Genomic DNA, 13,847 nt, shown 5'->3' with positions numbered 1-13,847 from the left:
AAGATCCGCTGCAGCCAATCTCGGATCGGGGTCCAGACCGGCACTATTTTCGGGCAAGACCACAGCATGTGAACCAAATCCCCCTGTTCCCCGCACTGCCTAGGGCAGAGCGGGGAAGAGCCCGGGACGAATTTCGCCAATGTAACTCGGGTGAGGTACCAGCGTAACAACACCTTATATGAGTTCTCCTTTAATGTCGTACAAATGGAGCTACTAGCTGCGGCTTTAAACACCGCAGACCAGTCCTCGTCCTCTAATGTGCTTTGTAGGTCCTCCTCCCACTGAACCATAAAACGGGGTTTGGCTGTCTTGTCCGAGTCAGTATTAATCACCCTTCTGTATATGGCAGAGATCAGTCCCCGCGTGTCTGCACCACGCACGCAGAGCTGTTCAAAATTCGTTAACGGTGGCCTCACCGGGTGTGCGTTGTAGTATGCCCGAACCTGGAGGTACCTCATAAATTCAGTATTGGGTATGTCTGTTTCCGACCGTAATAGCTCAAAAGATTTAATCTTTCCACTACCCTCCAGGTCCTTCAATCGCCTAATCCCCAATTTGCGCCATAACGGAAAGCTCTTGTTTGATAAACCAGGAACAAAATCTGGATTGCCATATAGGGGAGCCATCAGTGTGTGTTTGGAGGTTATCGAGCGATTACCTTTAGCAGCCTCCCAAACCGAGAGTGAGTTGAGAACAGAGGTCAGCGGAACGAGAACATCCTTTACCCGTGTCCTCGGGTACCAGATCAGGTCCTTGAGCTCCAGCGGGGCGCACATCTCCCTCTCCAGCGCCAACCCAATACTTGTTTTAAAGTAAAAGTGTTTAAACAACCGGAAATTATTTGATAATATACAAGCAGAGAGTAGTGAAAGTTGAGATGGTGTTTTCTGTATGCCCACCACCGGTGTTATGTAACTTTTAAAGCAACTGGAAATGATTGGCTGGTACACTAGCAGATCTTTTTCTCTCTGGGGCACATTTATGAAGTAGCGATACAGTTATCGCACCTGTGCCGATGTCAACTCCCACTAACCTCAATGTCCAATAACCCGTCCTGGCTCTCGATTTTCTCCCTCTGTCTTCTCCCCAGCTATAGCCTTTTTTTAGGTCTGGAGTAACATCAAGTTTATCTATGACTTAATTAACATAACAGTAAATCATGGCGTTAACCTTAAACTTTTGTAGATATGCGATATTAGGGTAACCCCACGATTGCACATCAATACTATCAGCAACGACCATTATAGTTAATGCTAGCGTTAAATGATTGGCCTTAGATATGTGGTGAGACGTGACATTAAGGCACTTAACGGATCTTTCTGGGTCTTGGCCTAAGAATGATAAAATAACATATGCAGATACATAACAAATAGGTTTTTTATTTTAATTTGCTTAGTTCTGCTGGGAGGTCTGAAGGATCACATGAAAGAATTTAAAAGATGCAGACGACTGATCCTGATTGGCTGTGGAACGAGTTATCATGCTGCCATTGCTGTAAGTTACTATTAATAATAACAAAAACATTTAACAGCTTTATGGAATAATACTAGAAAGAAGTGTATATTGTATATATCTATATTACCAAGATACTAAACTGTGAGTGACATGAATAGATGTTCAAAACACTAAAATGGATTGATCTGATTCATTTAACACCTTAGAAACAGCATAATGCACTTGGTACATCTAAGAAAAAGTTTGTGCATATGCAGATGTAGCCTGACTTATGTTTTTTTTTTCTGCAGGGGAAGCCGCAGCTTCTCCCGGCAGTAGGGGGAATACTCGCAGAGGGTGGTCCCATTCAGAAGTAATGGACCACCCGCAGCAATGCGCCACAAGGCTGCATTCTTTTTGCTTTTAAAGCAGCGGCTTCAGTAAAACTTAAGTCCGGCTATCTATACATGTAAAGTCATTCCTTTTAAACTTTTTGAAGAATTTTTTGTAGTACATTATCTCTTTTTGTACTTTATTCATGTCTAACTATTTTTGTAAGATAGTCTAAGGCTGTGTAGTGATAACAGGTATTCTATTTGCATAACAGAAATGAGACTTTAGCCTAGATGCACTAGACTTTTTTTAAATTGTCAATAGTATTTTGTGCTATGAAAAAACACCATACTTTATCCAACTCAACCGCAGGTTGCTTTCTGGTGTTAATGCAGGAGATACGCAATAGTCACTATCTAAATTTCCAGAATAATGCGGAAAATACACATGCAAATACAATACGTCTACTGTAGTAGACATTAATTAGTATCCTATACCTATTTCAATGCACTGCCATCATGCCCACATCAAACCATCCCCATCATTGATTGAACTCAGTTGCTCAAGTACTCCTCTTCCTTTTTTTCTTAAATGGAAACCATCTGCACGTGTCCTCTTTCTACAACTACAAGTAACTGGGGATAAAACTTTTATTTTTTCATTTATTTACCTTTGGGCAATCTAGGCTTTAGTTTTCTACTGCAACATTGACAACATGTTATAGCTTCTAATTAGCTAATTATTAATTTGCCTCTTTAAAATGTCAAATGAACATTTGGATTATAAATGCTTCAAGCACATTAGCATTCTTTATCTATACATAAAATGTAACCTATAGAAGTTCAGTGATTGAATACTTGTGAAAAAAAAGTTTATTTTTTGGTGCTGAGTAAATGTGTTAAACCTAATTCAGTTTTGAAAGTTAGGATGAGTTAAATATTATCAACTCCAAATGCTGAGCTACGGCTAAGCATAAATGTCTTTCGTCAATCTGGCCTTCCTTATGTTTTAGAAGACATACAACTTTTAGCAAATACTAAATATAATTTTTTTTTCTTAGACTCGTCAAGTGCTAGAAGAACTCACTGAACTACCTGTGATGGTAGAGCTTGCAAGTGATTTTCTAGACAGAAATACTCCTGTCTTCAGAGATGATGTGTGTTTTTTTATAAGTCAGTCAGGTGAGTAGAGATGTCTGATTATTTTTTTTAACTGCAAACTTCGGCAAAAAATTGTCAAGCATTAAAAATCTATACATTGCAAATTACAACACATAAGCAGATTGCATAACTGTTTTTCAAGCATGTTTATTCAAGTGGAGTGAGATGCAGTCTGTATAGACAGACGCTGTAGGTTTACAGTCGGGTAGGAGCTGGCAGTAAAATCAGTGTGAACTGTTCCTTTATTAAAATAGTGAAACATTGCACTTCTATTTTTAACTACATTATATAAATATCTTATTTCTCCACGATAAATATCTTTAAAAAAAAAAAAAAGGTTGGCCATCTTTTTAGAAAGGAAAGTTAAACAGGGATACCGTATACCAAATAAGTAAACATAGGAAGGATGTTGATCCAGGGAGAAATCTGATTGCCATTATCTGGAGTCAGGAAGGAATTTATTTTCCCCCTTATGAGATATCATTGGATGATATTTCACTGGGGTTTACTGTAGATACAAATATAGGAGAAGTATCTGTTGTCTAAATCTAGCATAGTTTGAACGTGATGGATAACTACTATGTAACTATAAAAATAATGTGTTAACATAATTGACTTGCCTGCTTTTATTATTTGCACTGAATTTGGAATTTTGCCTTTTTGTAGGTGAAACTGCAGACACTCTCATGGCATTAAGATATTGCAAGGACCGTGGTGCATTAACCTGCGGCATTACTAATACAGTTGGAAGTTCAATATCAAGAGAGACAGACTGTGGAGTGCACATTAATGCAGGTCCTGAGATCGGTGTGGCCAGCACAAAGGTACTATACTGTATTTTATGCCTGGGCCATAAGTGTAAGGCCATGATTAGTAAGAGGTGTAATGTCACAAATCTTCTTGTGCTGGAAAACATCTTGTAAGGAAAGAATCAGCCCCATTTTCATAATTCAACAAAATTAGGGAGGAAAAGAGTACCATCGAAGGGGTAAGAGTGCCATATGAGTGGGAGGGGGATGAGTGGAAGGTGAGGGAATAAGTGGGGTAGGAAAAGTATCGTTGAAGGGCTGAATGAGTTAAGTGCTTAATTGATTACTTGCTAAGCAAGTTAGAGAGGAAAGTGAGATTTGTGACGGGCAACCGCTAGGGGCCGCTGGACTTCCCCATTCGAGCATTGCACCAGTACAAAGAGCCACATTTGATTTTCTCTCCAGTGGTGCTCACAACCCATGCCCCCTCCCCCAATACCCACAAGCTGGACGAGACTGCAGACTCAGGGCCCAGGCACCACCCAGCCACCATCCACCAAGAATCAGATAGATATACTTGTCTCCTGGCTTGGTGATCATCTCCAGTGGCACATCTCACTGGCACTACCTTCTCCCTCTCTTTTCTGTGCCCTATAAATGCAGCTGCAGAGGCCAGAAAAGGAGGAGGCTGCATGTTGGGGATGCACCACCACTCAAAATGGTCTAGCGGTCTCATGTTTGACTACCCTTGCTTGCAGTATTATTACCAATAAGCTACTCCTCCAGCCCATGACCAGAAAAGCATGTATGTTGTCTACTTATAAATTAACAAGTATATAACTCCAATATTTTTTTTTCTATTGTATCCTAGGCTTATACTAGCCAGTTCATCTCTTTAGTAATGTTCGGCCTAATGATGTCTGAAGACCGCATTTCAATGCAAGAAAGGAGACAGGAAATTATAAGTGGTCTTAAATTTTTGCCTAGTAAGTTGGTTATGATTATTTTCTTTGTTTAAGGAAAAATAAATTCAATTGGACAAATGTGAATATTTGAATTATGTCTTTAGCTTATAGTCACCATTTGTCAATTAATCTCAATATATTGGAGATTCTGTTTCACTATATGTACAAATTGAAAACAGTAACACATTAATGTTTTTCTAAATTCTCTAATTCTTTTGCATAATTTTGTTAGATATGATTAAAGAAGTTTTAACTTTGGACAAGACAATTAATGATTTGGCCCATGAGCTCTACAAACAAAGATCTCTTCTAGTCATGGGACGCGGTTTTAATTATGCTACATGCTTGGAAGGAGCACTTGTAAGTAATAAATAATATTTCAAATCCAGCAGTTTGCAGTTTTTTTTGTTATAGATATTTCCACGTTCTATGTACATCAGTTAGCAAGCCTCAAAACTAGTCCACATATGTTAGTGTATCAGCCCAATTTCTGTAAATCCACAAAATGATCACGTAGCGCTGCCGTTGTCATGGCAACGTGGCGCCGTTTGACGCCACATTGCCATATTGACAGCAGTTGCAGGGGGAGATGCCGGGAGATGCTGCCTCCTTTGCCACCACCCGGAGGTTTACAAGGTAAATCCGTGGCCTAAACCTGTACTCTCCGGGTCAAACCAGAGTGGTGGCAACCCTGGGTGTGGCACAGAATTCATTGAGTTTTTAATGCTTTATTGCCAAGTTACTTGATGGTGCACTACCTCTTAGAACCAAAGGAATTAATGACAGGGACTGTCTTTTGGATTTAAAATTGAGTAATTAACACGATCTTTGCACATAGCAGATACGTGTAAGTATTTTTTAATTATTGTTTTAAGTTGCTTTGTGGACATGGTAATCTGCATCTTTGGAGGGGTTTCACTTTGTTTATTCACTAGTCTAAAACTATAATTTACAAAGTAAAATATCAGTTTTTACCATTAACAAGAGATATACAGTATGTTCCTTTTTTTTTTTGTAGAAAATTAAAGAGATCACATACATGCATTCTGAAGGAATTCTGGCTGGTGAACTGAAGCATGGACCATTGGCTCTGATAGATAAACAAATGCCTGTTATCATGGTTATTATGAAAGATCCCTGTTTTAATAAATGCCAGAATGCTCTCCAACAAGTTGTTGCTCGCAAGGTATGCCATTTTAATCATTTATTTTTTTTATGTATGACAAATATTTATTTACAGGTGTAGCAATTATTACTTCTACCGGCGCATTATGTTGAGATCTCAGAATAACTGCCATTGTATCCTATGAAAACTATGTGATATTCTGCACTATAAAGCGTTATTGTGCATAATCATTACAGTAGCTGTAGTAAGACTCTTCATCTGTATTATATTTCTTCACGTGAGCTGTTATTATACAAAATACTTAAGGATATACAAAGCACCAGAAAAAGATTTTATCATAGCAAAAAAATCCTGTTATTATCTTCCTGTATGGGCCCAGTGCAAGGTTTAAATAAGACGTTGACTAACCCCATCAAACAGTTTGAGCTCAGCCTAAACTAAATAATTTAATATTGTTTAATGCAAATTAGCTTGGTCACAAAAAAGTAGACAACATATTGTACAGTAATGGGTTCTTGTTGCTATCAACAAAAGTAACATTTTTGAATATCTTTAACATTGTTTATTACAAAACAAACTACATAAACAGAAAATACTATGCAAGCCATGTAAAATTTGTCAGATCAGGAAAACAGCTTATTTTCAAGAAAGGAGAACGTGAAGTAGCAGTACCACTTTCATTAATGTTGATGTTGTTCAGCATCAGGTGCTAAGGGCTAAATCCACAACGCCCTGTTAAGTGACTTAAGGGGATGTAAATCTAACTTAATGTCACTATAAGCCTTAATGTATATCTTAAAAGGACAATGTTACATTACACTCTATTTTCTCCCATAAAGAGAATGGAGTTAACTATAAAGGACGTTCTAAAGAGACAATACTCTAATATCTCATATACACTAAAGTTAACATGGGTACTTAACTTTACATAATACCTAAACTTGGAGATCCTGAAAATGGGGTTTTGCTGGAGAGGAGAGCAAGAGAGAATAGAGCAAGGGAGATGAAGAGAAGAGGGAAAGGGGGGGGGGGAGAAACATGGAGAGACCCATTGTGTAGAGCGAACATTGACTTATATATCTCTTAAAATGCTCCTTTATACAACATGTAGAGATACCCGTGAACACACCTAGATACCTTGTAAATATGCCAATTTAAATCATTTGAATATACTTTGTATATTCAAATACATATCCTGACTACAAATAAGAGGAGACAAATATATCATCAAACAAACTTGTTTTTTTTCTTATGACGTTTTCTTTTGTTTTTAAAAAAAATCTTATTTAATAACTTTTTGAACTATTACATTTAACTTTTGAGTCCTCTTATATATTATTGTATTTTCTTTAGTTTATGCATCAAGTGTATGAAAGTAGCTATCAAATGTGATATATTTTAATCGTGTTGATCTACAACCTTATTTTTATATTGATGCAGATTTTTCTTTTAAGGCACTAATGATACCTTATGGCAATAAACACATATTATTCAAGTTACAATATATAACTTCTCAACTATTTCGATTGCTCTATGTGACAGTGACCAAATTGTTTACCACCCCAAGAAGGGCACAATTGTAACGAAGGGTGCCATTTAATCAGTCTTCCTCATGCAAAACTGGGGCACAAAGTTGAGCAAAAGATATCACCAGGTTTATCCAGGAAAAAAATCCCATTAAAAGTAAACGAGAGTCTTTTTCCTTAATTAAATCTGGTGGTATTTTTTGTTCCTATATTTGCACCCAAAAGACTTTAATACATAACCTCCTGATAGGGGGGGAGGATTCATGAATCTCTGATTAGAGATATCGGATCTACTGTAAATCGACATTGACTGCTATTCAAGTCAATGAATGCAACTTTGTGAATCCTTGCATATGTTTTCATAGAGATACTAAAGACTGTGGAGCTGGAATAGTTAATCTGCTACATAAACTGTGGAATTACAACACCCCTAAATTATGTTAATGTACTTATTTCAGGGATGTCCTATCATTCTCTGTTCAAAAGATGATACTGAAAGTAAGAAACTTGCCTACAAAACTATTGAGTTGCCACATACAGTTGATTGTTTGCAGGGAATCTTGAGTGTAATTCCACTGCAATTGCTTTCATTCCACCTGGCAGTTCTCAGAGGATATGATGTAAGTTGCATAACTTTTACCTTTAATACTTAAAAATATATATATATTTTTTATGTGTACATACATACATACATACATACATACAATGATCTTGGGTGCTTTAGCTGAAATTATTCCACTAAAAATTACATGGTTACATAGATGAAGCTGAAAAAAAAAAAGTCAGTCTTAGGCTGTGTTTATAGTGCCGGCGACGCTCAAAGACAACTCTCAAAGCATGAGTGCAGGGTGTCCAGCCTAATTTTGCAAGCGGGGGGCATGGATCAGGGACGTGTGTGTGTGTGTGTGGCTGTGGCTGTGGCTGTGTTCTGTGTGCACTTACCTAAGCTGAGCGTGCGTCAATCGCAGATTTTTTTGGTCTCTCCGAGCTTGGGAGATCGTATGTGCCCCTGCGCCACGTGAGGGTGAACGGGCTGATTCACACTCACAGAAGAGAAGGCGTCAAGTGCTGAGCGTCAAGTGCGCTCAGCACCAGCAGGGACGGAGCCTAATTGACATGGCCCTATGAAGTAGTGACTACGGCATGGCTTTTAAGCTAGTCTTTCTAGGAGAGATTGGGTAGGCAGGGGAACTGAAGAGGCTCACTCCCTCCATTCAGTGCTGCCACAATCACTTCACCGCTAAGTTAAGCCGGGTGCAACAGCCCCTCTGGCACACAAATGGTTAAAACTCAAACATTTCTATCTGTACAACTATTAGACAATATGGGAGAGGGACAAAGCCTCAATAACAAGTGGTGACTGTCAAACAAACAAATCAACTTCAAATAAAAATAACACTTATGGGTACATTTGCATGTCTCAGACCCTGTCCTTTTTACCCACGATAATTATGTTAATGTCTTATGTAAATATAATATAATATGCCATCTCTCTGTTAGATGTCTAGAATTTTAAAAAGAACTGCGGCTGTATTCTACACAGCAATGCTTATTTTTAGGATTACGATTATTACTAAAATAATTCCACAAAAAAGGAGGATAACATTTGTTGTACTCAGTGGTGTAACTACGCCTTAAGAGGCCCCCGGGTGATGTCATGTGTCGCCATGACATCATGGAGGAGAGCTGCACTGCCCTCTCCCCCCTGGGAATCAGTTTCATTGCTGTGGGGAAGAGCATGGGGCCTCTGTAACCGCTTGTGGGGTAGGGGGGAGGTCAACATGAGTCTGGAGGGGGGTCCTGACTCCATTCGGCACCGAGAACCCTGAGGCTGGATACATCTTGCTTTTGATCTCTGATATACAATACAATTAAAATCAGGATAGGCAATACATAGGCATATCGAAGTTCAACTGGAATTACCACAAACCGTTCTTGATTAAATTATGATTTAAAATGGTTCTTACTATGTACTGTACCTAGTTAAAGCAAATATATACTAATTTTATTATTTATTTCAGGTTGATTTTCCAAGGAACCTGGCCAAATCTGTTACAGTGGAATGAATATGCATACACTAATGAATACTGTTCTGTTGATACATCTCTCTAGTTAAAATATTTTTTTAGAATGGATTTTGTTATTTGAAAAAATACAGTTCGATTTTTATAGATTTTTTTTTTTTTAACTCAGCGATTTATGTGCCTTATACCCAAGTGCTTATGCCTTGGCAAACGCTGTTGATTTATATACTTAAATTGCCAAAGAAGAAAAATAATTGTTTACATTTTCTATACAGATTTAACTCATATTCTATTGTGCAATATATGTATACTCTTCTATTCAGAATAACTGTGAACACTTTTTATAATCAACTATTTCTTTTAAAAATATATTTTACGTATATTTATAAATGTATAGAAGAGCTTTTAAGTTATTTTAGGTTTTGTTTTTCTTTGCCATTTATATTCTGTAGTTGGGGTTTGGCCCTTCTTTGATAGCATGTTTCCCTCTTGTCTGTTTTATAGAGACTTGGTGAATTAAGTAAATGGTTATAGAAATGCATAGCAATACAGTAGTTTTCTCAGAGCTGCAAAATAGCAGGAATATTCATTATTGAAAGAAGATTCATAATCCTTTACAGAGAGGGTTGATTTATTTGAATAAAATAATGGAATGTTATGTGGGGATTGCATTTATTTGGGGATTGTACATGCCATTTAAATATGTTCTGTTACTATGCAATTATGTCAAATAAATTTTGTTTCTTACTTTTTGGTTTGTAGATTTTATAGGATAATTTTATATAAATAGGAATAGCATGCAATGTGAGTGTCTGTCTGTTTCAAAGAACTGTCTGATATATTTATTTATGCACTATAATCGCCATAAACTCAAAGTGCTTTTCGCTGCGAGAACAGCTGTTTTTCCACGAATTTGGATTTCGCTATATTGAAAACTCTCCTTGCATATCCATGGAGTGCGATATTCCATAAATGTCTAATTTCCACATTTTTTATAATGTGCTAGAATTCAATGAACTCTGTTAAATCCAATATTCTAAATTGGTTGGAAATATTGGAAAATGTATTTCACTACTTTAATGACGCTGATATTGCCTGATTAAAAGCGAGACTGGTTCATTAAATTATGTTGGGCAGGGACTCTCTAACACCATTTATTCAATTGTCTTTTTCATGCACTTGTCTAACTATTCCCTGTACGGTGTACCTAATTATGTACATTACTGTACATTAAGAGGAACTAATGCACTGACTGGGGAGTTGAAAAGCTGATGGCATTTAACCAAGCCAGGACATTGGCATAGGTTAACTGTATGTTTTGTATGATTTTTTCTTTTCCTCACATAAGTAATCTGTTCATCTGATTACCATATTGTCATCAACAAATCACCTCTCTCCCTGACAACCCGGTCTCCTCATAGATACTAATTGCCTGTGGCTGCCAGTCCGCCCCACTCAGCAATCCGGCCCACACCCCGCTTTCACTCAACAGGAAGGTCCGTGCTGCAACTCTGATTCTCAAAGCGTGAAAAAACACTGGGCATTACTTGTTATTAAAGAGTAAATCCAAGCCGTTTTTTTTCCCCCTCATTTTTTTTAAATACAGGATTGAAGGAGTGGGTCTCCAGAGTTGAACCCCATTCATTTCAGCTCCGGGGACCCCTGCTTCCAGAGATACTTACCTCCATCGTGGGTGATGGTAGCCAGCACAATAAGTCCCTTTTGTGTAGAGCTTTTTGGTGCCTGGGGTAGAGGGAGATAAAGTGGCATGCCGAAGGTCACAAGTAGCTGACAATGGGATTTGAACCAGGATCCACTGCTATAAAGGCAGTGTCAATTCTTTCAGTCAGTGCCTTTAGTCACAGAATGACACATACTGTATGCATACCAATATATATTAATAAAAAAATGGCTGCACTCCAAAATTTATAGAGCTTTCTACAGCAGCTCCATGCACGGTAAAATGGGTTACGGTTAGTATAGTCTTTAATCTCCCTGTCAAAACCGAAACGCCGGACTACCAGATTATATATGGCTCAATAAACTATATGGTTTCACTACAAATTGTGTCTAGTGCCAGAATCGCTTAGGAGATGAAAAACTATACTTGTATATATCCTTTTACTGCTATCCTGGTAGCTGCAGGCAGGCAAGTTATAGCTGTTGCGTCAATCCAATAGACCCGACCCTGACGAAGTCGCGTAAATGTGTCAAAGCGCTTTAAGCGATTTTGGGACCATGTTTTCATTGAAACTTCAAAGCTTCACTGCAGAGACGTCTTTTGGATCCATCTCCGATAGTTGCGCTTGCAGCTTTTCCTATGTTCAACCGAGCAGAGAGGCCAAACGATTACCTGTGAGTAAGAGACACTGAGCATGGATGTCACCATGGCTCACAACCTCAGCTCCTCCTGCCGGTTGTTTCACATTATCAATTACGCAAGACACTACACCTGGATGCGTTTGATGAGGGTTATATACAGGATTCAAGAGGATATCGCTTGCAACTAGTGACAGACAATACTTACAGAAGATCCCTACAAATTGCACTTAAAGTACATATGGTAAATAGAATAGGGTGATTCAATAATCACAGAATCATAATATTTCTAGAATGAGGAGTATCAATATATACTTCATATATACCACTAACAACAAATTTGTCATATAGCATTTTCCATATCTCCCACTTTCTACATTGAAAAATAAAGTTTTATCATAAAAAGGTAGGCTGAGGGGGGGTGCGACACTGGCAGGCTAATTCCCGTGGCCCCGGGCCCCATGGCTGCTGCCAGGGGCAGGAGGCTAGCGCGTGGAAGAGCTGGGTTGGTGGGCGTGGGGGAAGCTGGGTTGGCGGGCGTGGGCTCACCATGGCGCTACCCCCCCACAGACAGCAGGTCGGACACCCTGCTTCCCTGCACATGCACGCCGAGAACTCTGCGCATGCACATGGGGATCGCCGGCATTTTTTTTCCTGACACATATATGTATGTATGTATATGTGTGTGTGTGTATATATGTATATATATGTGTGTATATGTATATATATATGTATATATATATATATATGTGTGTGTGTATATGTGTGTATATGTGTGTGTGTATATATGTGTATATATATATATATATATCTATCTATATATATATATATCCCCATGTGCATGCGCAGAGGTCTCGGCGTGCAGGGAAGCAGGGTGTATATGTATATATATATATTAGGGTTGCCAGATGGCTTGTCCAAAAATACTGGACACAATGGTAAAAGTTGCGACCCCCTTCAATACATATAAAAAATACCCCTACACCCCCACAATACATATAAAATATAGCCCCACCTCCCCAATACATATAAAATATACCCCCACCACCCAAATACATATGAAATATACCCCCACATTGTACCTTACCTTATCTCCTGGCAGGATGCAGACAGCACTGGAACATGTCTCTGGGCTGCCGGGGTGTGGGCTCTGCCCCTGCTGTCCTCTGGTTGGCTATCCTCTCATCCAATCAAGGACAGCACACCAGTCCTCCTTGCTCTGCCTAGCCACCGTCCCGGCCCACCCTCTCACTGCCTCCGCCCAGCCCCCTCAGCACCAGCCACTAGCTCTTAACACCGCCCACCCTCTCACTGCCTCTGCCCGCCCTCTCAGCACAAGCCACTAGCGCTTGCCGCCACCCTCGCTACTGACCATGCCCGCCCTCGTGCTGCCACTGCCGCCGCAACAATGGTAACACCGGACACATAGGTGTACGGTATTACCTCCAATTTTATATCGGACAGGCAGCAGAATTACCGGCCTGTCCGGGTGAAAACCGGACACCTGGCAACCCTAGTGTGTATGTGTATGTAGCCCTCTTTCCCACTAGGGTAAGGAGTCTACAGGTGCTGGCTTTATCTATCCCAAACATCCGCCATGGGGAGCCCGGGGTGATACAACAATACAATTTGGTACAGCGCCTCCACCTGGGAGGGATCCCAACGTAATGGGAGTAGCCCCTCACAGGAACCACAATACTGATGTCCACACACAGTATATGATAAGAATAACCTTTTACTAAAGAACATGTAAATAATCAGTGATAACCGGATAATAACTCTACTGGTTACAGCTACCCCTTCGTCTCATGGGCCTTATCCCACCACCGTGTAACCCACACCATACCAGAGGAGCCCTCAGCACCCAACCACCCTGGTGTCCACAAGGATAACAGCCCCATCCTTGTATGTGGTCAGCGCTGCCACTATGGTGTATGTACTCTGTTGGTGCACATAGGAAATAGATACCTGCCGGGTGCTCCAGCACCCGGGCGCGCTGACTGAGGAAACAATGGGATCCGCCAATCCAGCAATGTCCTTCGCCTCCTTTTGGAGTGATATCCCGCTGGATTGTCCAACACGAAGATAGTCTCTAACTTCAGTTCTGGTGATCTGGTCCCAGACCACTGCTATCCAGTGCTGCGCAACGTCGCAGCTGTGTCCCTGGCATAAACAACTAGTAGGGCATTGTCCCTACCTAAGGGCCTGTCC

The 13,847-nt window shown here is 39.7% G+C and overlaps 1 protein-coding gene across 2 annotated transcripts in view; it reads left to right on the top strand.

Annotated features, from left to right (window-relative positions):
• The window catches only part of GFPT2 (glutamine-fructose-6-phosphate transaminase 2), a 74,788-nt gene extending 64,724 nt beyond the window's left edge, over nt 1-10,064 (top strand). For both annotated transcript variants that reach the window (XM_075601612.1, XM_075601613.1), the window contains 8 exons: nt 1,397-1,494; nt 2,828-2,948; nt 3,594-3,751; nt 4,548-4,662; nt 4,874-5,001; nt 5,660-5,827; nt 7,752-7,913; nt 9,315-10,064. In XM_075601612.1, the coding sequence (XP_075457727.1) occupies nt 1,397-1,494; nt 2,828-2,948; nt 3,594-3,751; nt 4,548-4,662; nt 4,874-5,001; nt 5,660-5,827; nt 7,752-7,913; nt 9,315-9,359 (995 nt within the window). In that variant the 3' untranslated portion in view covers nt 9,360-10,064. The remainder of the gene's footprint in view (nt 1-1,396; nt 1,495-2,827; nt 2,949-3,593; nt 3,752-4,547; nt 4,663-4,873; nt 5,002-5,659; nt 5,828-7,751; nt 7,914-9,314) is intronic.
• Nucleotides 10,065-13,847: the final 3,783 nt, after the last annotated feature.

Source organism: Ascaphus truei, chromosome 5 (assembly GCF_040206685.1).
Source record: "Ascaphus truei isolate aAscTru1 chromosome 5, aAscTru1.hap1, whole genome shotgun sequence".
NCBI classification, from domain to species: Eukaryota; Metazoa; Chordata; class Amphibia; order Anura; family Ascaphidae; genus Ascaphus; species Ascaphus truei.
The sequence above is the reverse complement of the archived record's forward strand: the minus strand, read 5'-3'. Positions and strand labels throughout refer to the sequence as shown.